The following is a 26831-nucleotide window of genomic DNA, read 5'->3' on the forward strand; positions in this document are numbered from 1 at the left end:
TTTTTTTTGCGGAAATAAACAGTATTGATTTAAAAAATCATAACTCGGTCAAAGATTTTTTGTTATGATGTCATCTAAAACATATCAGAAAATGAAAAAAAATGTGTTTTTATGCAAATCAAGTTTTAGTGACAAAAAGTTAAATAAAAAATCACCAAATTTGTTTTACCTTCTATCATTTTTTCCAGTGTAGTCCATATCCATACCTACAACTTTGCCGAAGCCAAAAAATTCCTTCAAAAGATACAGATTTTTTAATTTTCATGCAACATTTTTGTATGGACAGCTACCAAATTTGTATGGAAAATTATATGGACAAACTTATGATGCAAGATGGCTTCTTTAGGCATACCGAAGGCACCAAAAAAGTTTCAGTCGGATTAAAAAATTCAAAAAAATCGAATGACCAAAATGTGAGAGAACTGCTCTTTTATTTTCCTGTTTATGAACTCCTCTCATTTTCGAGTACGTTACGTAAAATTTTCCAAGGTTTATGATAAAAATATGTTCAGACATTGGCCATTGGTCCAAACATCCTCAAAAAGACATTTTAAAGCTCCAAACTACTTGAAAGCTCTATAATTTGCGTCTAGAAATCTAAATTAGGTTGATATGGCGTTGAGTTATGATTATTCATTAAATTGATATTTTTTTCAAATTTATTTTGAAAGTATTGTCCACAAATCGATATTTACTTTTTAATAAGGCTGCTACAAAGTAGTAAAAAGTAGTGTTTTTCAACCTTTTCAAGACTTTTTAAGCCTACCTCAATTTGGTTAGCTTGTAACCTGGGTGCTGAAAAGACAGAATGCGTAACGTGATTTTCGAAAGCTCCCCACTGCTCCTCACTAATACAACAGCACTACAGCTGTAAACATGAACAAAGTAGAAGGCTATGTTCAAGCTTAAGCGTGACATATTTTTTGCTGCTGAAGTGAATTGATTTCAAACATTTTGGATCTGTTGATGTTGATGTTTTCGATGAAAAATTAAGTGCATCCCACTTTTTTCTTCGTATACTAAACGATGGGCGGCCAAAAGAGGCCTTTTTTGTTTTCCACGTGATGAAAAATTGTGTCAAAAGTGGGTGGAATTTCGTGAACCAGAAGAGCAACCGAATGGAAGTTCCGAGATTATGTATCTTTGATGTGCAGTGATAATACCGGAGTAAGATTATCCAATATTATTTGGCAGGTGCCATTCATAGTTATTGATAATTCGTCGCTAACATTTCAAAAAGCGTCATAAACATAGGTTTTGCGTGAGACATAGCGATTTTGAAATGTTAGCAACGAATCATGCCAATCTCGATTTCAACCTTCTTCTTAAGATGTTTTGACTGCGAATACCTTAATAGCTCGACGCTATCGACTTTTTTTATTCCTGACAAAATAAATTATAGATCGATCACAATACTTGCCTCTTCTTGGTATTATTTTGCGAACAGTAAATTGGTTCCGCTTTGACAGTTCTAAATTGAGGCCGCTTTGCGGACAACTATTCTGCACCCAGCTTGTAACTTGTACCGGAGTCCGATTTGACAAATTTGTAAGGGGACCATCCATAAACCACATGGACACTTTTTTTTAAATCTCAAACCATCGACTATCGTGGACAATAGAGTAATCTACGTACGTATGTATTGTGTGTACGTACACAAAAATAAAGTGAGGTTAAATTTTGTCTGCCAGCAAAATCAAATGCTGCGCTAGTGTGCGTACGCGAAACGTCATAAAGCTCTATTTCCATGCGCAAGGATCTGACCTACACCCTAGTTAGTGCGTCCATCCCGGGAATTCCCGGGACAAAAATCCCGGGATTTTTCCTAAACCGGGAATTCCCGAATCCCGGGATTTTCTATAATTTGTCCCGGGAATTCCCGAAATTGAAAAAAAAAAAATCATATTTTGGTCTGGAAATTCAGATTTGGTTGTGGAAATAGTAGAACAATAAAATGAATTAAAATTTGTATTCAGCAAATCTCAGCATTAAATTGGCATTTAAGGAAAAAATATTATAATTTGAATAACCAGGTCCGCAAAATGCCTAGTGCTTTACATTTTTTTCTCTATTATTTTATTTTTTTGAAAAACTGGATATATTTACGTATATTTTCGATTTTAAATTAAAAAAAAAACAATCTCATATCAAATTATTTATAATCAAACACCGGCATCCAGGGCAAATACGTACAAATGTAACGAATAAATACAGCTATTAAAGCAAAAAATATTTGCATGACGTTTTGGATTACTTCGGTTGAAACAGTAACAGAACTAAACAATTTGTACTTCCAAATGTATTGCTCTAAAATCTCCTGTACCTATTTAGACTGTAGTTCTGATTTTCCCTCGGTTGGCGGTAGTAACTTGAAGATAATTTGTAAAATATGTTTTATATAAAACAATGAATTCAAAACTTATCTAAAATTTTACATTGACTGGTATCATTTTATTTATTGTCGTTGTTTGTTTTCTAGCTGTTTTAGTCATGTCATATAAAATATATATAAATGAAAAAAAAATATGAAAGAATTCCAAAGTTTTTTTGAATAGGTCCTATAAACATATGGAAAACAAAAGCTTATTGGACCTTTAAAAAAAAAAGAATTATGTAATTTGATTCGCAAATAAAAAAATGATTAATCATAATGGAATTAAAAATAGTAGTTGATATAAAATCCACCACAAAGACAAAAAAAATCTTTTAGGCTATTTTAAAACTGTCGTCTTTGTTTAGATTGAAGTGAGGATTATAACCATTAAGCTAATTCAATGATTTTAAGCTTGAAAACATAACAAATATAATGAAACATAGATTTTATTACTGATTCAAAAATTTCCCGGGATCCCGGGAATTCCCGGGATTCCAAAAATATTTTTTCCCGTTTCCCGGGAAATTCAAAACCCGGGAAAATTGGACGCCCTAACCCTAGTGATGTTTTGGTAAACGCATTGGTGGTCAAAGTGCCTCAAAAATAGACATTTTTGAAAAAAAAGTATTTGTGCGGGATAAATTCTATTTAATATTGAAGGGCGGAGCGCCAGCTCATGTTACGTCCAATCAAGCTCATATTTGGGATTTGGGCTCAGAATTATTATTATTATTATTATTATATATAGTTTATTATTGACACTTTACCATAATGTGGCATTCGTGCCATTAAAGGGCTCAGAATGCTCACTGGAACAAACCCCTGAATGCCCGCCAAAAAGTCAATTTTGTTACATTCTAGTGAATATATGATTCATTAAATTTGACATATATCCATTTCCAATTTTGAACGTGTGCCAGTAATTTTCCATTGACTGACTATCAACTTGAAAACCATGTAATCAGAAATAAATTTCTCTTGGTATTTTTAAACGGCTGTACTGACCTTATTTGCATAAACGTCTCATGTGCATTTTCATCACTTTTTATTTAATGATGCAGTTTGGATCTAAACACTAGCGTGCACAGGGTGGGGCAACATGGGGCAGTGGCCCCACCATCCTCAGAAAATTGTTTTAAAATTGGTCAGGGGGTGTCCATAAACGACGACATTTTCAAATTCGCTCAAATTGTTGCCCCACCTTCCTTGATGATCCGGGCACGCTAGTGGATCTAAATCACGTGCGGGATAAACTTGAGTTTCGTTTTTCTCAGCTAGTGCTTTTTGAATATGGGACATTTACATGGGCAGTGTAAAAGCTTCATCATCAATTCAAACTCATGTTGCACGTGGCATACAAGTACTGTTAAGTGGTACTGGACGATTCAATAGTCCTTCTATTTCTATTTTTGATATCTTCATCCGATAGGAATGGAAAAATGATCAACAACTCCATTAAGTTAATCCTGGCAGGAATAGAATATTAAATTCTCACGGATGTTAAACCAGGAGTATATTTTGCTATAAAAGCATTCCATGTGGGCTGTACCAGACATAAGTTTAATGGTGAAAGTGAAATGGAAGTGGTTAAGCTTTGGTTTCTGCTTGCCTATCACTACTTTGCGTTGGCTAAACCATGGGACAGGAAAGATTTTTTCGAGATTTCATCAACATATTTCAAAGCACGACATGTTAAGTCGGTGACTGTTTTTAGCTGCTTTGGAGATTTGGATGATTATTGGCTGATGAAGAGTTACTTGGAGCGTGGTTTTTCCGTAAGGATCTTGTCATCTTATACAGAATTCAACGCTTCTGGTTCTAGTAATTCTGGTGTCTTGGTGGATGCTAGGTGTGATGAAATGGTGGCAAAGCTGGTTGAAAAGGTTAGTTTGAAACACTGCTAGTTATTTCACATTCGAATGAAATCTGACATTTTTTAAACAGGAAAACATCAACGCCTACATGTTGACCAACATCTATTGGTTATTTTTGGAAGTTAAACCAAAAACAAGTGAATTTTCAAACAATGATAAAAACTCAACAGTGCCTTCAAGTTTAAGAGTTCTATACGACAAACGTTTCCGAAACGTAGACGTACTGCCAATGACTCACGTGGCGATTGGTTTTCTCGAAGAACGTTGGCGACTGTTTGATGTTCACAAACCCTACAGAGAGGCTTCGGTAATGTGGCAAGAAATAGCGTGTTGTGACAACGATCTGGTTGATCCTAAAGTAATGAAATGCGCTCTGTGGAATGCAGATAAAAATCAAAAAGAGAAACGCAACTTGCAAGGGTTCGCAATGCCAGCAGCCACTGTGGTACGTTGATTAAAGTGTTTTCTTAGAAGCTAATAACATTAAATTTTCAGATTACCTTTCCAGAATATTATGCTGGGCTAGAAAATCGATCGGATTCAATCCATGATCTTTTCACAAAAGCCAACTACCCGTTGATCAAAACGTTGATGTATGATCTTAATTTTACCCTCAACATGCTTCAGGTGAACAGTGGGGGGTGGAAAGTCAACGGAACGTTTACTGGGCTCATGAAACTGTTTCAGCAACGCTCGGTAGAACTTGGTATTATGGGAGCACTGATGAGGTCCGATCGAATGGAGGTGGCAGACTATACAATTGTTACGATGTTAATCAAAACATGTATCATTTTTAAGCAGCCTCCACTTTCGTTGGTTTCAAATATCTTTGAGTTGCCCTTTAGTAGTGGAGTTTGGCTCAGTTGTGGTGCGTTTGTGATAATTTATTGGATTTCGTTGGTTCTGTTCCGATCAATCACCAAAACGGAACCGTTCACTGTTCAGGAGTCGTTGTACTATATGATCGGGACGTTATGTCAGCAAAATGTGGAATTGATGCCACGTTTTAACTCAGCCAAGCTGGTATTCTTTTTCGCACATTTGACGAGCTTTTTTATTTTTACTTCATACTCGGCGAGTATCGTTGCCCTGCTGCAGAGTCCAAGTCGGGCCATAAATTCGGTAGCTGACCTTACAGATTCACCTATCAAGGTTGGTGCAATGGACACTACCTACGCTTATGTATATTTCAATGAAAGCAAAGATCCTGAAGTCAAGAAGCTATTCCTGAAGAAAATGAAGCCTTTTGGAGAGAAGGCCTTTACCGAGCCTGACGTTGGTATGAAACGTGTTCGGGATGAGTTTTATGCTTTTTCGGTGAGTGCATGACATGAACAATTTCTATAAAGTACCTTTTATAAAGTAACATGTTTGTCACCGCAGGCCGAAGTCAACGCTGCCTATCTGCTGATCAAGGAAACATTCACCCCGCAAGATGTGTGCAAGGTCCACGAGCTGGAGGCCATCAAGCTGCCACCATTTTCGATTCCCATGCTTAAGGGCAGCAAATACCGCGAGCTGTTCCGACAGCGACTCATCTGGCAGCAGGAAGTTGGAATCAATCGTCGTTATAATTTGATGTGGATCTCCCAGAAGCCCACGTGTGAATCCGGTACGGCGACCTTTACTTCGGTTGGCCTGAATGAGTTGCGATACGCTTACATTTTCATGGTTGTGGGATTTGGGGTGGCTTTCACGTTGTTGGCATGGGAAATTACTTGGAACAAGCAGAGAAGTAAGTGGCTCGCTAAAGCGAAGATTAAGCAACTGAAGCAGAAACCTAAAATTGATAAAACTAATTTTACTTTCCTACAATGATAAAAAAAAACTCGATTTTTGGAAATGTTTGATTCTATTTTTTCAGATGGAAAGCTTTACAGATGGAACTTTTGATTAACGTTACTTTGCACCCGAGTAGAGGTGACGAATTTTTAATATTTGAAGCACAAATTTATAACTTACCCATGGTATTGCCGAGGTTTACGGAGTAAGATAGATAGGACAAGTGCTAAAAACTAGTTTTGCAATTAGTTGAATTCAACACTATTGTCGACTCCGGAAAACACCATTTGAATAAGATGTTCTCAGTGAAAGGTTTGTTTCCCCGTTCAAATGTCATTCGCCGTCATAATAAGTGTATAACTCCAAAACAATATCGAAAAGATGCAGTGTACTTTTCAGTACTGTTATTTTTGGCAATGTTATTTTTAGGTCGTTTTGTTATTTGAGAATGACAGGAAAAATAAAGAGTTTTTCAACGGAATTGCAAAAAATACATTTAAAAAGATTTTGTTTCTTAAAACATGAAAGAAAATGTTAAAAAAATATTTTAACTAATTTGAAGTAATATTAGAAATTTTAGTATCGATCGTAACTGAGTTACGTGTTACTGAAAGTCACGGCGATGATTTGCGCCATTAGTCCAGAAGCAATTGAGGTTAAAGTTTGTTAGCATAACTATATAACAACTTGATTGAAATCCTTACCAAACTATTCATCAAAACGCTCAAAATCGTTTAAGCTATCAGATCGTACCCAAAACATCAGTCGAAGGTACCGTCAACTGGTGCGAAGCCTGACATATGGTACAAATCCATAGTTTTTTTTTAAAGGTCTGTTGCGAATAAACGCAGAGTGACGCGCCCCTCGGACACTGCTGCTGAAGATCTTTGTGTTTTGTTCTATTGTGTGTACTTGCAACTCTCGGTGCCCGTGCTACTGCTCAAAGTAGAATCAAATAAAAACAATAGTTGGATTAATCATCCTGACCTCAGCTGCGTAAAACACCGAAGTTGTAAGTAATTGTGATTTTGTGAACTTATATGTATAATTAATTATAATAAAATTATAGTTTCAACGTGCCTAAATGAAGGACTTTTTTTTGGCCGTTCGAGAACCCGGTGCCCGGTTCTCCTGCCTTTCGCCGTTCGCAACAAGGTCCTTTAAGCTGTTGTCTTTCATATGTTTATAGGACCTAAAATTGATGGTATAGCTATGCCATTGCTTGATATATTGATAAATATTTTTGATTGGTTTTGATTTGAAATACACAGACTATCAAAATTGGTCCTAATTAGCCCCGGTTTTTGTATCGAGGTGATATCATTATTAAACAACGAAACCTTGGTTGAAATACCTAAAACGTACACAGAAAAAAAATCATGGTAATATTACATCTGGGAAGGGGTACATCTTTTATGCCAGAAAAAAGTTGTAATTTTACCTCTGGAAATGTGTAATTTTACTACTTTTCTGGTGTAATGTCACTTTTTCAGTCTAAATTGAGGTAAAATTACATCATAAAAGAGGTAATATTCAACCTTCCAAAATTACAGCTTCCAAATTTACATTATTTATTTCTGTGTATGTAACTGTGGTGGTGCCTAATCAGGGCATGACTACTAGGGTGGTCCAAATCCGGGCTTTCTCGGGGCTACCTCCTGAAATCAAAGATTGAGCCATTACTAGGTTAAATTCCAAATTTGAGCTCATTCTGACCACGGAACCCCTCCCTCTAATCGCTTTCAGATTTTAACCTGAGGAGGGCGCAATAGTCCTCCAATCTTTATCAATTCTAATATGTTGGACCTTCATTAAATTTTGAACAACTTTCCCGAAGACACCTTATTTTTAGGATTTTTTTGGTGAAAACTTTTTTGTTGCCTTCAGTATGCCCAAAGAAGTCATTTTGCATCATTAGTTTGTTCATATAAATTTCCACAAAAATTTGGCAGTTGTCCATACAAAAATTATACATGAAAATTCAAAAATCTGTATCTTTTGAAGGAATTTTTGATCGATTTGGTGTCTTCGGCAAAGTTATAGGTATGAAAAAGGACAACACTGAAAAAAATCATACACGGTAAAGAAATGGTGATTTTTTATTTAACTTTTTGCCATTAAAACTTGAATTGCAAAAAACACTTTTTTTTTATTTTTCGATTTGTTTTAGGGTGAATTTTTGTATCAATAGTGGTGATCTCTGCAAAAAATCGAAATATTGGTCGCAAAAAATTTTCAACTTCATTTTTCGATGTTAAATCAAATTTTCAGTCAAAAAGTACTTTAGGGAAATTTTCACTAAAGTTATAGCCATTTTTAGGTAACTTTATTGAAAATAGTCGTAGTTTTCCAATTTTTTTTATTAGTGCACATGTTTGCCCACAATTCTGGAGTTCAATTCTGATTCTTTTCATCGTCGTTTCCTCAACTGGACTTCTATGTTTTTAAACGAACATGAACTGGTTGGACTGTAAATGCTCGAATAATCATTTCAATTTGATACTATTGAGAAACGGCCTAATGCTAATCGCAAAACAAGGTCTCAATTAAGAAACTGAAAAACATCTCAATTACGTTAAGCACGGGCGATTTGAATCTATAATGACGTCACGAATGTCTGTAAAATGTTCCACTATAAAAGATCGTCGAGAAAATTCATCCAGCTAAGAGTTTTCCGGCTGCAGAACCATCTCAAAGCAACAATCATGAAGCTTGCACCGTTTGTGCTGTGCTTAACATTAATCTGTGCAGTGGTGATGCAACCCTGGGACAAACAGGATTTTCTGGAGATATCGACCGTCTATTTCAAGGCACGGCAAGTTAAGTCGGTTACCGCAATTAGCTGCTTTGGAGCTGATTTTTGGCTGATGAAGAGTTACTTGGACAGTGGATTTTATGTGCGGATTGTGACTTCATTCGGGGAATTTAATGTTTCTGGGCTGGGTAATTGTGGCGTAATTGTGGACGCCAGGTGTGAGGAAATGGTCACAGCTCTAATTGAACACGTAAGTAGTAAATGGTTGATTGATTGTTTTGTGATTTCTTTTTTCATTTTCAGAAAGATATCAACGCCTATCTGTTGACAAATATTTACTGGTTGTTTTTGGATGATAACTCAGAGTCAATCGAATCATTCACAAACTCTTCAGTTTTACAAAATTTAAATGTTTTGTACAACAACCGATTTCGAAAGGTAGACGTACTGCCAATGACTCACGTGGCGATTGGATATCTCGATGAACGTTGGCGTCTATATGACGTTCACAAACCCTACAGGGAGGCATCGGTAATGTGGCAAGAGATTGCGTGTTGTGACGAAGATCTGGTTGATCCGAAAGTAATGAAATGCGCTTTGTGGAATGTTGATAAGAATCAAAAAATGAAACGCGACTTGCAAGGATTCGCAATGCCGGCAGCAACCGTGGTATGAATTTCGTTTCTGGAAATGTAAAATGCAACTTGACTGTTTTAACATCTTTACAGGTTACATCACCAGAATATTACCTCGGTATTGAGGACCGATCGGATCCGATCCATGATCTGTTTGCAAAGGCAAACTATCCCTTTATCAAAGCATTGATGTACGATCTTAACTTTACCCTAAACATGCTTCAAGTGGACAGTGGAGGTTGGAAAATTAATGGAACATTCACTGGAATCATGGGAAAGTTTCAGAAACGATCAATCGAACTGGGAATTTTGGGAGCGCTGATGAGATCCGATCGGATGGAGGTAGTAGACTATACAATCGTTACGATGATCGTCAAATCGAGCATTATTTTCAAGCAACCTCCACTTTCGTTGGTATCAAACATTTATGAGTTACCGTTTAGCACTGGAGTTTGGTTCAGTTGTGGGGGATTTGTGGTCTTTTACTGGATCACGTTGGTGTTGTTCAGGTTGATCACCAAAACGGAACCGTTCACCGTTCAGGAGTCGTTGTACTACATGATTGGGACAATCTGTCAGCAAAACGTTGAATTGATGCCCCATTTTAACTCTGCAAAGTTGATGTTCTTTTTCGCACATTTGACGAGCTTTTTCATTTTCACCTCCTACTCAGCAAGTATCGTTGCCCTGCTGCAGAGTCCAAGTCGGGCTATAACCACGGTGGCTGATCTTGCAGCTTCTCCGTTCAAGGCCGGTTCGATGGATGCGATTTACGCGTTTGTATACTTTAACGAAAGCAAGGATCCTGCAGTCAAGGAGCTGTTCCAGAAGAAGATGAAACCTTTGGGCAAGAAGGCCTTCACCGAGGCTGACGTCGGTATGCGGAGGGTTCGAGATGAGTTTTATGCTTTTTCGGTGAGATTCTTCTAGAGCTGGATGAAAATTGTATTATTTGAATTTCTCCGAAACAGGTCGAAGTCAACGCAGCATATCTGCTGATTAAGGAGACCTTCACCCCTCAGGACGTGTGCAAGGTGTACGAGCTGGAGGCCATCAAGTTGCCACCGTTTTCGATTCCGGTGCTAAAGGGAAGCAAATATCGTGAACTGCTCCGACAGCGACTCATTTGGCAACGGGAGGTTGGCATCATTCGCCGATACAACTTGATTTGGATCGCCCAGAAACCCACGTGCGAGTCAGGAGCGGCTGCTTTCAATTCGGTTGGCCTTAATGAACTGCGATACGTGTGCATCTTCATGATCATTGGTTTTGGAGTGGCATTTTTGCTGTTGGCTTGCGAGATTGCTTGGAAGAAGCAGCAAAATAAGCGAATCGCGAAAGCTAAGCTCAAACAACAGCAAAGTCGAAGCACTTTGATTTCGTTTCTGAACTAACAAATTAAGAGATATTATGATTGGATCAACAAACGTGATTTAAGAGCACGTGTGGTACAAAATGTTTTACGAATTTGGGATTTTACAACTTAATCATATATTGAGGATCATGCAATTTTATAGAACAAAATTCAACTACCAAAAACTCTCTTCTATGTGAGATATTTTTGTCTGTATTTAATCGAAATGTAGAATTTTAGTGATTAAATAACAGCCTTGGTTAAAGAAATTTGATTATTTTTTCAATTACTCGTTAAATATAAATATCTACAAAAGCTTTCCACAACGCAGGAAAGCGTTGAAATTGAATGAAAATCTCGGGGCTCGATGATTTCAATTTGTTATCCAAATAGAACGGCGTACTGTAATTTGCATCATAGATAAAGAGTATTATGCTGTTCAGATTTAATTAAAAATAAAACATCATGATTTTCAGTGCGTATGTCTATTCAACAAATGTTTCTCTGAACCGTTTACATTTTTTCTTTTCCATTGTTCGAATAAGACTGGTAGCGACCAACAATTCGTAAAGCTTTTTTTTTATTCTCTCGAGAAACAGTCCAACATAATGTTTTTTTTGTTACAATTTTTAGTTTCTTTATTTTGAGTATTTTAATTACACATTAAGTTAAGGTTCAGCATACTGCCAATGTTTTTTTTTCAAGACCCGTTTTTAGAGCTGCATTCAATTTGGAGTGTGGAACTTTTTATAATCTTTTTTTTATTTAATTATTTCTGATCTAGCGTTATGAAGTACAATCACGTTGATGTAAATATTCGCAGATGAGTTTTTTGTTCTTTGCTTACAAATATATAGGTATCATTTTGTATTCAGTAAAACTGCTAACCATTACACTTAACAAGTAGTCATTTTTGAACAAAAGTAATCGTTAAATGGCATTAAAAACTTATATCAAAAGACAATTAACTTTTTGCAACAGATTATAAAATAACTTACGAGATTTTTTGGTTTCACTATCGAATGCCATCCGTTGAAAATGCAGATCGTAAAATTTCTTAATACTTACAAAGTGAAGTTGTAAACGAATAGTTTAACGGATGTCATATGGCGATGGTAACGTTTTGTTTCTTTTACAATTAACCACATATTTTGTGAAGGCCTTCTATACTCTACGAACTTTAGCACAGTTCAAATCATCCAAATCTCTACAGCGTTTCGAAAAGTGAGTAGTTCCATCAATTTGCAGCAACACTAACTTAGTTGTATCATAGTACATTGAGTTCTTATGTGTATGTTTGTGTGTTTGTGAGTGTGTTCGTGTACGGATAGCTAATTGCAATTCAACAGTTTGTTAACCAGTAGTTTCTCATAACGTGATTCCTACCATATAGCTAGTCGTCGCTGAAATCTTCAAGTTTGAATTTTCTTTCAAATGTGTGTTATTTTCTTGTTCAAGATAAAATGTTTCAAAAGGCTTGTTCTTGTCAATACCTAACGTATGTATGTGGTAATAGTTTTATATACTGTAAGATTTGTGCAACTGTTTTGCCTTTGCTTAGGTGTGATCTAGTGATTGTTGACTATATCTCTGCTTCAGTAGGACTTTAGGCTTCGTTTGGATGAGATTACGATGATCTCCGGCCGTTTCTGTTAGTTTAAAGGATGGTGCAAGCTGAACCGTGCATGACTTCGCTGATGAACATGGGCGTTCCAGCGCCCAATCCTCCGTCAGTTTTCTCGTTTTCGTTCTGGTGGGAAATTAAAAAAAATGGCTGGTTTCAAGACCCGCCGTACTACAAGGCTATTTGTATTACTCACCTGGTCATACTCGCAGTCAAAGTAACGACTCTGGCAGTCCAGGCATCGGCACTGGTCCGACATTTTGCACGTGATACCGCACTCCTTGGCGACGGCTTTGTACAGCTGTTTGCTGGATTTGTATAAAATTTCTGGCCCTTTGATCTCGGGTCGCACCACAGACCCCGAGGACGTTCCTTCGTAGGCATGGGGGTCGTACGACGACTGGCACTCATCGGTGTAGGAGCCGTCGTCCAGGTTGTCGTTGGACAGGCAGGTCTCCTCGATGTGCATGTCCTCCATTTCTTCAGCTGGATGTACGAAAAAATGTTACTACTGCATGATCAATCTTCACAATTACCAAAACTAACTCACCCAAATCTTCCATGTGTTCCTGGGCAGCCATATTGTACAGCGGATCACAAGACCCAGTACAACCGAGCAGGTTCTCCTGTGACGGTGATGTGCCAGAACTGCAGGAATACAGCGAGGAATCGATCGATTCCTGCTTCCTCGTTGTGTTGGGCGTTGCCTGTTGTTGCGATTGCTGATCGTAACTCTGCTGTTGGTCCTGCGGTGTACAAGCCGTCAGCTGCTGATTACTTCCAAACATGTCGTAGCTAGACGGCGACAGACTCAGTGTCGATGTCTTGTTGTTTTCCTTATCTAAAGCTGCAAGGCGATTCTGTAAATATGAAAGGGAAGATCGTGTTCTGTGTTCTGAACACACACTTGAGGTCAAACATAGTACGGGGTAACCAACCTCCTCTAGTACATGTTCGTACGATGGCGGTGGGCTCAACGGTATTGTGGTACCTTCGGTGTGTGTCAACGTGGGATTCACGTATCCTGTAGAAGAGGAAAAGATTACAACTCAAAATTAAGCAACCTGCTCGAACTTCCGTCAACGCCAGAATGCCACACGGTTCTGTGTGTAGTACTTCCAGAGTAGAGAAGGACCCCGGTTACCTATTCGCTCGTCGGGTGAGTCCCTGTCCCGGATTAGGGCCCGCTGGTCGTTGCTCATAGAAACTAAGCTATCGTTATTCTGCTCAGAGTCAAGGGTAGTGCTGCTACCGTAGGCAGCGGTATTGTTGCCGCTGCTCGACAGATAGCTGTTCGTCTGTACGATCATCTGATTAGCCTGGCTGTCGACTACGACATCCTGCTCCTGCGAGGCGCTACGGGACGAACCACTACCCATGCGGAACCTGAGCTTGAAGGGGGCCATGGTCCCGCGAACGGAAACGAACTTGGCGCGGAGCCAACTGGCGGGCTGAACGAGTTTTGGTTTTAGTGTAATGTTTACTACTTTTTGGTATGGTTTTTTTTGGAACAGTTCTTAGGGACTGCAATTAGAGAGAGGCAAGAGAAAGAAACCAGTGAAAGAAACAGTTACAGAAACTGAAATGAATTCTTAGAGCAATTTTGTCATAAAACGAAATTTAGCCGATTAGAGAAGAATAAAAAACGCAAAAGAAATCCTTCAATGTAAGGTAGAAAGCATCACTTAATAAAAAGAAAAATATATTCGTGCAGGAATACGATAGGAAATGAAACAACATGCAAAAGCAAATGTGGTATTCAACGAAATCGACATGTCGATGCCTCTGTGCTCTCTTGTACTAAGTTTGATAATTTTCCTGTCTAGTTAGCATAAGAGAACACAGAGGCATTGATGTATTGAGACCTGCTGAAAATATATGGAAGCCTACTGCAAATCACTGAACACTGAATTCAAGTTTACAAATTATGTGAAGATCATGGGTTCGATTCCCATCTGCTCCAACCTTCCATCGGATGAGGAAGTAAAACGTCGGTCCCGGCCTTGGTTGTTGTTAGGCCGTTAAGTCCATTCCAAGTGTGGGAGTCGTCAGTTCGAACCTTGGAGTGGAAGGTAAAAATAGGTTTGGGTGCTCTCCCCATTAAAGCATTTGGACTCCTAGGTTCGAGCAGTGCACTTGCAATAGAGACCACAAAAGACCTGGGAGTCGTTAAAGTGGATGGTTTGATTTGAATTAAAAAAAAACTAACTTAATCCACCTATGTGGTTGATGCCTTCCTAACTTTTTACCAAAAATGGGTACCGTAAACCGGGGTGACTTTGATAGGATTTCAATTTGTTTTTAGAATATTTTCCAACAGGTACGGTTTTTCACAAGATTATTATTTTTAAAACATGTACTGGGGTAGACTACACAAAGTCCATGCACTATTTCGGAAAATAGTTTTTTCAATAATGTTTAGAAAAATAGTTACGTTAAAAATTCTTAGTTTTAATTCCGGGGTGACTTTGATAGTCATAGTTTTTTCTTGATAAAATCATATTTAAGATGTTCAAACTCTATTTGTACGCTAAATGTACCATCACTAAAGTAGCTGATATAGTTTTTAAGAAAAAATCAATGTTTATATTTAGTTAACGAAGTGTTTAATCTTTTTAGCAAAATACATATAAATTTAAGGTAAAATTGCTAAAAAGTCGGAATTTTGCCTAAAATTTGTTAAAACCAGTTTTGTTTATAAAATTATCGATTTATATTGCATTCTATACTGAATTCAAAGCATGAATCACAAGTTTTCACATTTACATGAAATTTGTTCAACTGAAATTGCCTATAAATTTGGAGATTTTTTTATATTGTGTTTTAAAAACACATATTATTTATTATTTACAAACTTTGTTAACCTTCTCCTAGTGGAAAATTGTCCAAAGAATCCAAAAATGCATTCCGTTTTCCGATTAAAAATCATGTTCATTGAGAAAATCATGACACTTTGAGAAGTTTAAAATAATGACTTTCATCAACATTTTCTTAACTATAGTTAACTAACTTTTTAAACTTGTCAAAATTTTATGAAAAGTTCTGCTTAAGGTAGTTTGAACACTTCTCTACCACGGTCAGTATGTTTCTAAACCATTCCTTACGTATTTTAATTGTACTCTTCATTATGTGAAAAAATCGCAAACCTATCAAAGTCACCCCGTTTTACGGTATATGAGTTATTTCATAATTTTTTAAGATCCAGAATAAAAGAACACAATGTATAACTTATGTGGTCATAACTCGAGGCAGGGTTGCCAGATCTTCAATAATTTTGACTCATTGCAAAGGCCTTTCAATTGCCAAACCAACGATGGGTCGGATGATGGATCCGGTCATAGTTTACATACATTTAAGTTAGATTCGGCTTCAAAAATGTACATGAATACCACTTAAGTGGTCATAACTCGAGACAGGGTTGCCAGATCTTAAATGTTTTGGACTCATTGGAAAGGCCTTTCAATTGCCTAACCAACGATGGGTCGGATGATGGATCCGGACATAGTTTACATACATTTAAGTGAGATCCGGCTTTAAAAAGTACATAAATATCACTTAAGAGGTCATAACTCGAGACAGGGTTGCCAGATCTTCAATGTCTTGGACTCATTGGAAAGGCCTTTCAATTACCTAATCAACGATGGGTCGGATGATGGATCCGGACATCGTTTACATGCATATAATTGAGATCCGGGTATTTGTGAAAACACATTTTTATGCATAACTTTTGAACTACTTATCGAAACTTCAAACAATTCAATAGCGATGTATGGGACCCTAAACCAAGTCGAATGCAACTGGTTCGATCAAAATCGGTTCAGCCAGTCCTGAGAAAACTCAGTGAGAATTTTGGTCACATACATACATACACACACACATATACACACACATACACACACACATACACACACACACACACACATACACACATACACACACACAGACATTTGTTCAGTTTTCGATTCTGAGTAGATATGTATACATGAAGGTGGGTCTAGGAGCTTTTAATAGAAAGTTCATTTTTAGAGCAGGATTATAGCCTTACCTCAGTGAGGAAGGCAAAATACACAGAAAAAAAATGATGGTAATATTCATCAGGAAATGGTGACAGATTTTGTGGCTTAAAAAATGATGAATTTTACCCCAGAAAATGATGAATTTTCATCAGTTTTTGATGAATATTCATCAGGTTCACATTTTTACTCATTTTTTATTCAACCTACAAAATTTTCAACATTCCAAAATTCAACTTTTTTTTTCTGTGTATCATCCAACTGTCCATATCACGAATTTTGGGTAAATTTCTTGATATGATAGACATGGGAGATACGAGAAGTCGTTAATGCTAATGATATTGACATTTTGCTGCAGTGAATAAATATTAGTTCAAAAAAAGTAATCATGGAATTAAGGGTGAACTGAACAGCAATCAAAGAAGTTGTTGTCTTCTTATTCCAAATACGGTACGGAACCAATCCTGTTGAAGATACTTACAACTGCAGTTGAATACGATTGAATATCAGTTTTTTTTCTACAAGCAGCATTTTCTTTTTTTCAAACTTTGTAGCACAACCAAGTCACGTACAGCGTGTCACTAATCCTAGAATAACCATTACATGAAATCCGAGCCCTGACACTGGCCAAACGAGGGCATAAAAGCGAGTGCCACACCGAGTGATGGATAGTTTACCGAAAAGACACTGATAACAACTGTCTCTGGACGTTTTGTCGGACAGGCCCTCAGTGTCCATCCTCCCTTTTAGGTTCGTCGTCTGCCTGTCCCCCCGGATGAGGGAGGCTACCTCAATTTTTACGTGGCTTTTGTGTTATTGCCGTGTGATATGATCCAATTTCCCGTTCTGACCCCTGGCCGCGTTTGCCACGTGCCCTGGTCGTTCCTAGTGGCGCACTTTGGGTTTTTGCCGCTGAAGTTTAGAAACAGATCGGCCAAACTGGTATACCTGGCTGGTTGTACAGCTAAACTTGGCAGTGTTGGGAAGCTCAAAATGGGAGTCACCCAAGTCATAGCCAGTCTGTTTATGGGTGGTTTGTAAATCTCCCTCCTCTCTCACTTTGGTCCGGCGTGTGTCTGAACAGCTGCTGCGATGTCAGTGTGGTGTACCGCTAGCTTGGAATCTAGCCTGCTAACCGAGTTTGAAGGACGACTTTTAGCGCTTGATTCGATTAAAAGTAGGAACGGTCATTTTAAAGCCTTCAATATATTTATCTTTGAAACACTTTGAATGTTTTAAATAAAACTGTCAGGTTCGAATCAAATTTGAATTTGGCTTCTCGAATTTCTACAAAATTGAAACAATTCAAATCCCACTTCTTGAATGTATATTTGTTTAATTTTATATCAACGTCAACAAAATTGAATGAAAATGCAATGGAACCATTCAAAGACACCAATCGCCTCCATTGAATCTTTTCTCTTAGAATGAATCTACAGTATGTAAAAAAAGTATTTACACCCCTTGGGCACTATGCACATTTTGTGATGAAACATGTAAAAAATTTAAAGTTTGACAGGAACCTAGTACTACATTTTGTTCAAAAACTCCTGCCAAACATTTTGCTACAAAAATCTCATGAAAAGATGATTTCTATAAAAAGTTATATAACAAATACTATTACGAAAATGAAAAAATGCGCAAAAAAAGTATGTACACCTTTCGAAAATTAACATAAATAATGTTATTTGTTGACAAATCACCATAAATCCAGTCTCCCAACTCCAAATAGGCATCCTTGACTGATTAAAAAAATAATTTGGATTGAATATAAAGTTTACTAACTACTTAGTATAAAAGTTTATATAACTCTGGAAATTCTATATAAAACTTATCTAAACTTAATTTTGCAAACTTTTAATTCAACTCAATGTCAATATATTACCATATAATTGCTAAATAAACATTTTGGAGTGGGTATAACACCGTTTTGGGGGTATTTGTATCGATAGAATAGATTTTTCGTTGGAATTTCGTACCAACCCGGAATTACGTCGTAGGAAAATCCGCCGGCATCCGAACTGGTCCACGATTCACAAGTCAACCTATGTGGAATCGGAAAGGGCATAAAATTTCCGATCTTTTGATACCCAAACATCTACGTTTTCTTTAAAACCTACGTTTTTAAATACCTGGGCAAAAAGTAAGTTTGATCCACGAGAACAAAAATTACGAAATTCCATACATTTTTGGCAGGTTGCTCAAACGAAACCATAACAACGTTTTTTCTTAGGTATTTAAAAACGTAGGTTTTAAAGAAAACGTAGATGTTTGGGTATCAAAAGATCGGAAATTTTATGCCCTTTCCGATTCCACATAGGTTAACTTGTGAATCGTGGACCGGTTCGGATGCCGGCGGATTTTCCTACGACGTAATTCCGGGTTGGTACGAAATTCCAACGAAAAATCTATTCTATCGATACAAATACCCCAAAACGGTGTTATACCCACTCCAAAATGTTTATTTAGCAATTATATGGTAATATATTGACATTGAGTTGAATTAAAAGTTTGCAAAATTAAGTTTAGATAAGTTTTATATAGAATTTCCAGAGTTATATAAACTTTTATACTAAGTAGTTAGTAAACTTTATATTCAATCCAAATTATTTTTAATCAGTCAAGGATGCCTATTTGGAGTTGGGAGACTGGATTTATGGTGATTTGTCAACAAATAACATTATTTATGTTAATTTTTCGAAAGGTGTACAAACTTTTTTGCACCTTTATTTTCGTAATAGTATTTGTTATATAACTTTTTATAGAAATCATCTTTTCATGAGTTTTTTGTAGCAAAATGTTTGGCATGAGTTTCTGAACAAAACGTAGTACTAGGTTCCTGTCAAACTTTAAATTTTTTACATGTTTCATCACAAAATGTGCATAGTGCCCAAGGGGTGTAAATACTTTTTTTACATACTGTATGGAGGTTCTTGGCTTCTTACAGAATTTAACGAGATATTCACCGGGAAATTCATAAAATGGCATTTAGCTAAAACAACTTTGTAAATGCGGTACCGATACTCCTCGAGGGTGTTTTCCTCAGTCCCAACTCAGGAGAGTTTTTTTCCAAGCATTGACTTCATGTTCAGCTTATTTGAAATTGTATGTAATTTTTATCAAATTCCAATTGAACCAAGCTCTGAATTCACAGCAACTATTGCCCATCAAGCAGCAGGAAATCGATACTCTAGGGCAGCGTGAAATACACCAGCAGCGTGGCGGAGGTAGTGGTGGTGGCCAATAGGGTGGGTAGTAGTGGGTGGTGGACCCGAGACGGACGGGAATTAATTTTTTATTTGTTCTCTGCGCTATACGAAAAGCGGCTACAGCAACTATTGGATGGGTGGAAACAGCGTGGAGAATCTCCTCTGGTCTGCTGGTTAGCTGGCCTAAATGATGACATCATTTGATATTTTGAGAACTTTATTTTTCCACCATTTTGAAGCCGTTCGTTCAAATAATTTCCACCAAAACCGGATGCACAAACAAACTCTCACTCGACTGCACCGGCCCCTTGAAAATATCTGCATTATGGTTCCACTTGGAAATGCGAAAAACAGGTCAAGTTGTTTTTGAATAGTTTTTCTTGATGCTGATGCTGCACCGCGCTGTTTCTCTCGAGTGTCGAAGGGTCGATTAATTCATTAGTCGTTTAGTTGGCAGACCCAAAAGTGCCACTTGGCTGGAGTGACATCCCATTGTAGGTCGTATTCTATGGGGGAAGAAAGGGATGATGCTGAAACAGGGATAATCGTTTCATATTGAATGCCCCTTTCAATGAAAACGGGGAAAAAACGTCAAGGCAAAAACACGTTTTATAATGAAACAATCTGCTTACTGAACAACCGAATCTCAGAGCAAAATGGTCTTGGTCTAGGTTGAGAGAATTATGACGACGATGGGAGAAAAATGCTTTGTAGAATGCAATTTAAGAAGCCTGCTTTATCCATAACAATGCGTAGCAATGTTAAATTATTCATCATTTGTTTTAAAAAAGTGTTTTTGAAGAGTATTGATCCTTGCATTTTTACAGTCACTGCAACTAGCCTTAAGTTTAATTGATTCATTTAGTTTTTCATAAATGGATTCGATTAAAATATTTGAAACGACTTACTGCACTGCCCATAATTCGGCTATTATGTCAAATCAAGTATTCCGAGAAAAACGCGTTTTAGTGTTTGTAACCAAATCTCCGTCAAGACAATTTCCCATAAGAGTGGCATATTAGCCGTTTGTTTTTTTTTGCATCGGCAGCCAAATCTAAACACTATTTTAGTAAAATTCAAGTTTCAGAGATGCGTTTGAACATCCTCTACCACCTGGTGCTAATATCTCGTTATTGTCAAAAGTGGATATTAGCCGTTTTTTCAATGGTGGGCAGTGTAGTTAGAATTTTTTTTTCAAAAAAAAAAATCTTGAATAAAATATCAGCTTTTGAAAATATGCTCAATTTTGATACGAATTACTTTTATTTTGAACATGACCGTAAAGGTTTTTTTTAATTTACCCGTAATATTTTGAAAATTATTGCTTGTCATATTTTTTCAAATGCATAGATCAAAGAACTCTTTTGATCAAATATCTTTATCAATCAATGATTATCAATGATGATATTAAAATGTTTAAACTTTCAACACATGCAAATCGGAGATCATAAAAAAGGGATCAACCCTTTCCTAAAACTTATCAAAAATATTTATATCATTGATCATTATCGGTAAAAGAGTTTACTTTGTCTGTTTTTAAACTTATTCTCTGTTAACATTTTCCTGTTAAATAAATTATTTAACTATTTTAATTTCGAAAGGGCCAAACATTCAATATTACGTCCTTTTGAAATGGGTTCGAAAAGATCGAATTTTTTTTCGAAGTTTCATTTTTTAACATCGAAAATCGGACCATTAGTTGCTGTGCATCGGCATTGGATAATTGAGGGTTGTTTGGGTGAGACTGAAAATACTTTATTTTTTCTGATATTTTTTTTTTCATTCAGCCGCTGTTTCTCAGCAACCAGAGGCCAAATCTTCAATGCCTCTTAGACAATTTTATAGCAAATTTTTTGACTAACAAAAAAAAATCAGAAATGGTCACTCATGGTCACCATTTTTTAAAATCGAAAAATTGTTAATTGTCAATGTTATTTCACTGTAATCAAACTTTCGGTGGCTATTTTTTTCATAAATGTTCAAAATATTTTAAATAAATGAAGAAAAAGGCATTTTACATTGTTTTGAGTTGATTAGACTTCTGTTTGCATTTGATTTTTCCAGTTTTATGAAAAAATATTTTGCTTTGCCCCCTGATTATTCGAACAAATTTGAAGGGATTATTAGAACTCGTTGGCAAATTTTTTGACCATACTTCTCTATGGCTCAAAAGTTGCGGGTTTTGGTTCCTCAAAACATATGAAAAAAATCACGAAGACAAAAAAATACCAGTTTTGGAAAATTGAGTTTTTATTTTGGAAAACAGTTAATTAACCTACTCAATAAATACATAAAACTTTGCCGAATATTGATCAGAAAATTTCTTCAAAAATTACAGATTTTTAAATATTTCAGTACCGTAATCTGGGGCGAATCGGGACTACAGTCTAAATAGGGACAGCAATTTTAAGAACACTTAAAGCTTTTAAATTTGGAAATGGATGTACACATTTTGTTGGTCTGAGTCTGTTCTAACCGAAACCAACCAGAAAAATCAAAATATTGTGCTCGAACTTGGCTATAACGGCTGTCCCAATTTGCCCCATGTGTCCCGATTGAAACCAGTTTACGGTACTGTTTTTGTATGGACAGCTGCCAAAATTGTATGAAGACTTGCATTAACCAATGACAAAAAAGGCAGAGCAATTCCAGCTCAAATCAGGAATGTTATCCTAGACCTATATAAGCCATATTTGTGTCTATGGAGCCAATAGTACTCGAAAACAACATTTGAGAAGGGTGTAAGGTATTTAAATATTTTTGTATTGTGCAATTTAAAAATTACTGTACCTCGAAGCCGTTGCGTCGTATCAAAAAATGGTCAAAGACAAACTTGTAGGAAATTGGACGAGCTTTCTGAAAAAAATACACTGAAACAAAAAGACTGACGAAAAATCCAGGATGGTATATCTCTCCTAAAAAAATACAAAAATCATTTACTAAAACTGTTTTTTTGAAAAGTGGTCTAAACGTCGAAATTTTCAAAAACCGGTAGTGGGAATCGATTTCCCAGACAATTTTACATAAAAGTCTCCATATTGACCATTGTCCTACGTCCAATTCTTGGGAAGATAAAGCGGTTTTAGAAATAAAAATGTTGAAAAAAGGGGTTTTTACAAAAATATTTAAATACCTTACACCCTTCTCAAATGTTGTTTTCGAGAACTATTGTCTCCATATACACAAAAATGGCCTATATAGGTCTAGGATAATATGTCTATAAAGTTTCATTGAAATCGGAGAGGGTCGGGTACAAAAGTACCAGAAAAATTCCTGATTTGAGCTGGAATTGCTCGGCATTTTTTTTTGTCATAATAAAGGCTCCCACAAAATTTGAGTCGAAATCGGCCGAATTCGTAGAAATCTGATTGTTTGTTCAAAATATAACCCTAATAAAAATGTTTATAAGATTATAAGCATTTAATGCTAAATTTTGATCTTTTTGGTTAAAAAGAACAATCTTGCCTTGGAGATTCCCAATGCTGAACAAATGCCTGCGTGTGTGAATGTGTGTGTGTGTGTATTTGACCAAAATTCTCACCGAATTTTCTCAGCCTGGCTGAACCGATTTTGGTCAAACCAGTTGCATTCGATTTGATTTGAGGTCCCAAACGTACCTATTGATTTGTATAATGTTTCGATAAGTTGTTCAAATGTTATGTATAAAAATGAGTTTTTGTATTTATCCGGATGATAGATTCTCACCGGAAATTGACTCAAATATCTACAATCATGTTATACATCGTTGGTAAGATAATCAATAAATCTTTCAAATGAGTCAAGAAATGAGTCCAAAACGTGATATTTATGATTTTTTTTGAATTCGAATGTCAATTAAATGTGTTTAAACTATTTTGAAGCCGGATCTCACTTCAATATATTTAAACTATGTCCGGATTATCCGACCCACCGTAATCGAAAGACCTTTCTAACGAGTCCAACCCTGGCTCTAGTTTTGACCTCTCAAGTGATATTTGTGTATTTTTATCGTGGATCGAAAAACCAGATGAATTTTGTGTCCAATCCCATTGAATCACCAATTGTTGGTCAAAAGTGAGGAAGGCAACAAATAGATACACCCAAAACTGGCAGCGCTAGTCCGAGAGAATGATGGTCTCGAGTCGAGAGAATAGTGGTACCATTCACGGACGCAGAGAACACAGCTCGAGATGGGCGATAGAACTATTCTCTCGAGGTTCATTTGCAAAAAAAGTTCATCCGTCAAACAAAAAACCAAAATTGTCGACAACGGGAATCGAACCAGAGACCTTTGACAAACCAATCCAATGACTTAGCTGCCTCGGCCACCACAGCTTGGTGACCAAGGAGAAGTCAGAAGTCGATGTATGACACTTGTTGGAGATTTATTGATTCAACTAACGAATGAACTCAATTGTTATGATGGTGTTGGTACCATTATTCTATCGATTTTGGCACTGAGCCCTCAATAAATTTTGAGAGAACGATTATCTCGACTCTGAATTTTGGGTGTAGGTAGATTAAGTTAGTTTTTGAATGAATCGTTACAAAATTTGTGCTTTTCTGGTGAATTGAAAAAAAAAAAATGTTTTTTTTTTGTGGAAATTGTATATAAAACTTATCTAAACTTTGTTTTGTAAACTATTGATTCAACTAAAAGTCAATATATTACCATAGAATTTTTAAATAAACGTATCGGAGTGAATATAACACCGTTTTGGCGGTCTTTGTATCGATAGATTTGATTCATCGTCGGAATTTCGTTTCGACCCGGAATTACTTCGTCGGAAAGTCCGCCAGCATCCGAACATCCATGTTTCTCAAATCATCCTATGTGAAGGCGCATAAAATGTCAAATCTTTTGATACCTAAACATTTTATATAAAACACCCAGGTAAAAATGTTTATTTCGCAGTTTCAAAGTAAGTTTAATTTGTCATCAACTAAAAATTAAATTTGAATAATTTTCAATGAAAAGATTGAGTTTATCGAAAAAACTTTGAAAAAGTGTTGATTCCCTACATCAACATTATCTGAATCTCAACAAGATTGTTCAGCGGTGGTGGATAAAAGGTAATAACCATAACGCAAAAAAGAGAGAAAAAAAACAAGCAAAGCATGAGATGGGATTTCACGAAAAGATTAAAAAGGACACGCCATGCATTTGCTTCAGAACCTGCAGCTGCAAAATTGAACTTTTTTTTCCTTCTTCAAGCTCAACTTCTCGGGCACTGTCCTTCAACTGGTGGAAAAGCATCACAAACACACACTCACACGCACTAGTGGGGGAAAACAGCAGGAAAAGGCGTTTCATCTTCACGGCTTCACGGAAAGGGCACACGCCGAAGGGATGGCTTAATTAAGCTCGACATATTTTCCACACACATACACACCAAAGAGGGAAATTTAATATCCTAATTAAGACATAAAGCAGACATCTCCAGACGTTTAAGGGCTCCAGAGCAAAAAACGCACACCAACGCTCACACACACAAAGGAAAACTTCACAAATCAACACACAATCGAGTTGAAAACGAGGCAAAAAACGATAACTTGATAAGCACGAGCCAAAGAACGAAGAAGGAGGTGGTAAATCCTTTTGCTAAATACCCTACGAAAAAAATGGAAAGCACTAGCTACAAGAAGCCTCAAGTTTTGCTAGCACCTAATATGTTTATCATCTGCCAGCCAAGCGGAATAAATGGCTTAAAATTAAGGTCACAGAATTTACAGCAAAGAGAGGTCGGTTACTTACTTTGCTTAGTTGGTTTCGTTTGGTTGAAAGTTGATGCTTGCAGCTGAGCGATTGCAAAACTGGGGTGAACGAAGAGAAACCAATGCTTTTCCAGCACCTTGATATGTACGGTGGTCCATAGTTTCCTTTTCTGGAAGTTGATTCTATTTTTCACTTTTGAACCAATTCACTTCACAAACGTTGGGCAAATTCCATGAAAATCACTACCTGCTGCTGCTGCTGCTGCTGTGCGCATTGATTTATTTCGATTTCACGAGACAACGAAAAAACATGGATGGTATTCCTTATTCGCTCCGATGTGCAATGATATCAGCAGTATGATGTTTGCTGGCTCGTCCTCGTCCTGGGGGAAACTTTCTTCTTCTGCAATGTCTGGCTATATCTGTCAGTGTATATATCGCATGAATGACGGAAGAGAGAGGTATCCTTGACAGGATACGCTGGGCAAACTCGCGCAAAAATTCTTGCGAGTAGACGGCGTTTAATGTTTTGTTTAAAATGGTATGTTTCCAAACTATAGCTCAACGCATGTTTAACAACCTTTTTAAATGATCCATTTCACGACTTGTTCGCTATTTTTTAGTCAAAAACACAGAATTACGCCAATCCCAGTTATCAAACCAATGACACTGATATGGACACTGAACATAGAAGAATTTTCGCGCATGCTCGGTTACGCTTTTGGGAAGCTTTCCAAAGTTCGGTGGTCGATTCGAAAGCTCTTTATGTTTCAAAATAACCGTGCCGGCTTTTAGTCAGTAGTTCCATGGAGACTCATAATGCTTCAAAAACCTTCTTTGGACTTGCACTAGCGCGGTATTTTGATGCATGGTCAAGTGTATGCTATTTTTAATTTTTAGTTTTGAGTTTATACAATTCTTTTTTGATATCATAAATCAACACAACTCATACGGCTTAACAAATTGTAGACCATTCTACTTTGTATTGTTTTTCAACCCGCAGCTTTAATTTCCAGACGGTGAATTACTTTCAAATGTACAATTAAATGTCTCAAGTTCATATTTTGTTATCATTTTATTTTAATTTTTGAGCAAAAATATGTGTTTTGCTAAAAAAACTTGAAATGCTAATGCCGAAATATACGGTAGTTTTGGTAAGGTGTGAAGATGGTGTGGTATGAATTAATTGAGGAATTCAAAGGAGTTTTTTTTTGAAAAAGTGAAGAGCTTTTGTAAAATGTCGTTGAAGTTTGGCTTTGAAATTTGTTTTGATTCATAACAACAATGAGTTATTATGACATAGTTGAAATGCTTTTCTATTTATTTCATAAAAATTGAGAAAAAAGTATCACAAATCACAATAAGTTATGTAAATTTTATATACAGTCCAGACTCGATTATCCGAAGGCCTCGGAAAAACTTCACTTCGGATAATCGAAACATCGGATAATCGAATCACGAAAAAAAATATTTTTGGTTGTCTAATTTTTGATTGTTGAGCATAGGTATGACCCCTA

The 26831-nt window shown here is 36.6% G+C and overlaps 3 protein-coding genes across 5 annotated transcripts; 2 read left to right on the top strand and 1 right to left on the bottom strand.

The window, feature by feature from the left end:
- Nucleotides 1-3946: 3946 nt before the first annotated feature.
- LOC119770850 (glutamate receptor ionotropic, kainate 2-like) lies at nucleotides 3947-6525 on the top strand. The gene is made up of 4 exons (XM_038266438.1): nucleotides 3947-4257; nucleotides 4319-4693; nucleotides 4744-5565; nucleotides 5632-6525. Exons 1-4 carry the CDS (start codon nucleotides 3952-3954, stop codon nucleotides 6064-6066), a joined length of 1938 nt encoding a protein of 645 aa, XP_038122366.1. The 5' UTR covers nucleotides 3947-3951; the 3' UTR covers nucleotides 6067-6525.
- Nucleotides 6526-9786: 3261 nt separating this feature from the next.
- Nucleotides 9787-11267, top strand: LOC6043801. Its single transcript, XM_038261115.1, has 3 exons — nucleotides 9787-9830; nucleotides 9930-10335; nucleotides 10392-11267. The coding sequence occupies exons 1-3, from the start codon at nucleotides 9787-9789 to the stop codon at nucleotides 10812-10814; spliced, it is 873 nt and encodes a 290-aa protein (XP_038117043.1). The 3' UTR covers nucleotides 10815-11267.
- On the bottom strand, nucleotides 11249-26009 carry LOC6043802. Of its 3 annotated transcripts, XM_038263653.1 has the most exons (7): nucleotides 25562-26009; nucleotides 25355-25484; nucleotides 13543-13922; nucleotides 13337-13422; nucleotides 12949-13258; nucleotides 12595-12884; nucleotides 11249-12524 (listed from the first exon to the last, which is right to left on the bottom strand). In XM_038263653.1, exons 3-7 carry the CDS (start codon nucleotides 13802-13804, stop codon nucleotides 12432-12434), a joined length of 1041 nt encoding a protein of 346 aa, XP_038119581.1. In that variant the 5' UTR covers nucleotides 13805-13922; nucleotides 25355-25484; nucleotides 25562-26009; the 3' UTR covers nucleotides 11249-12431. The 3 variants fall into 3 exon arrangements, with proteins under 3 accessions (XP_038119581.1, XP_038119579.1, XP_038119582.1); XM_038263651.1 differs by having other exon boundaries at nucleotides 25355-26009; XM_038263654.1 differs by lacking the exons at nucleotides 25355-25484; nucleotides 25562-26009 and adding an exon at nucleotides 16893-17616.
- Between the last annotated feature and the right edge of the window lie 822 nt (nucleotides 26010-26831).

This window comes from Culex quinquefasciatus, chromosome 3, assembly GCF_015732765.1.
Source record: "Culex quinquefasciatus strain JHB chromosome 3, VPISU_Cqui_1.0_pri_paternal, whole genome shotgun sequence".
In the NCBI taxonomy this organism is placed as follows: Eukaryota; Metazoa; Arthropoda; class Insecta; order Diptera; family Culicidae; genus Culex; species Culex quinquefasciatus.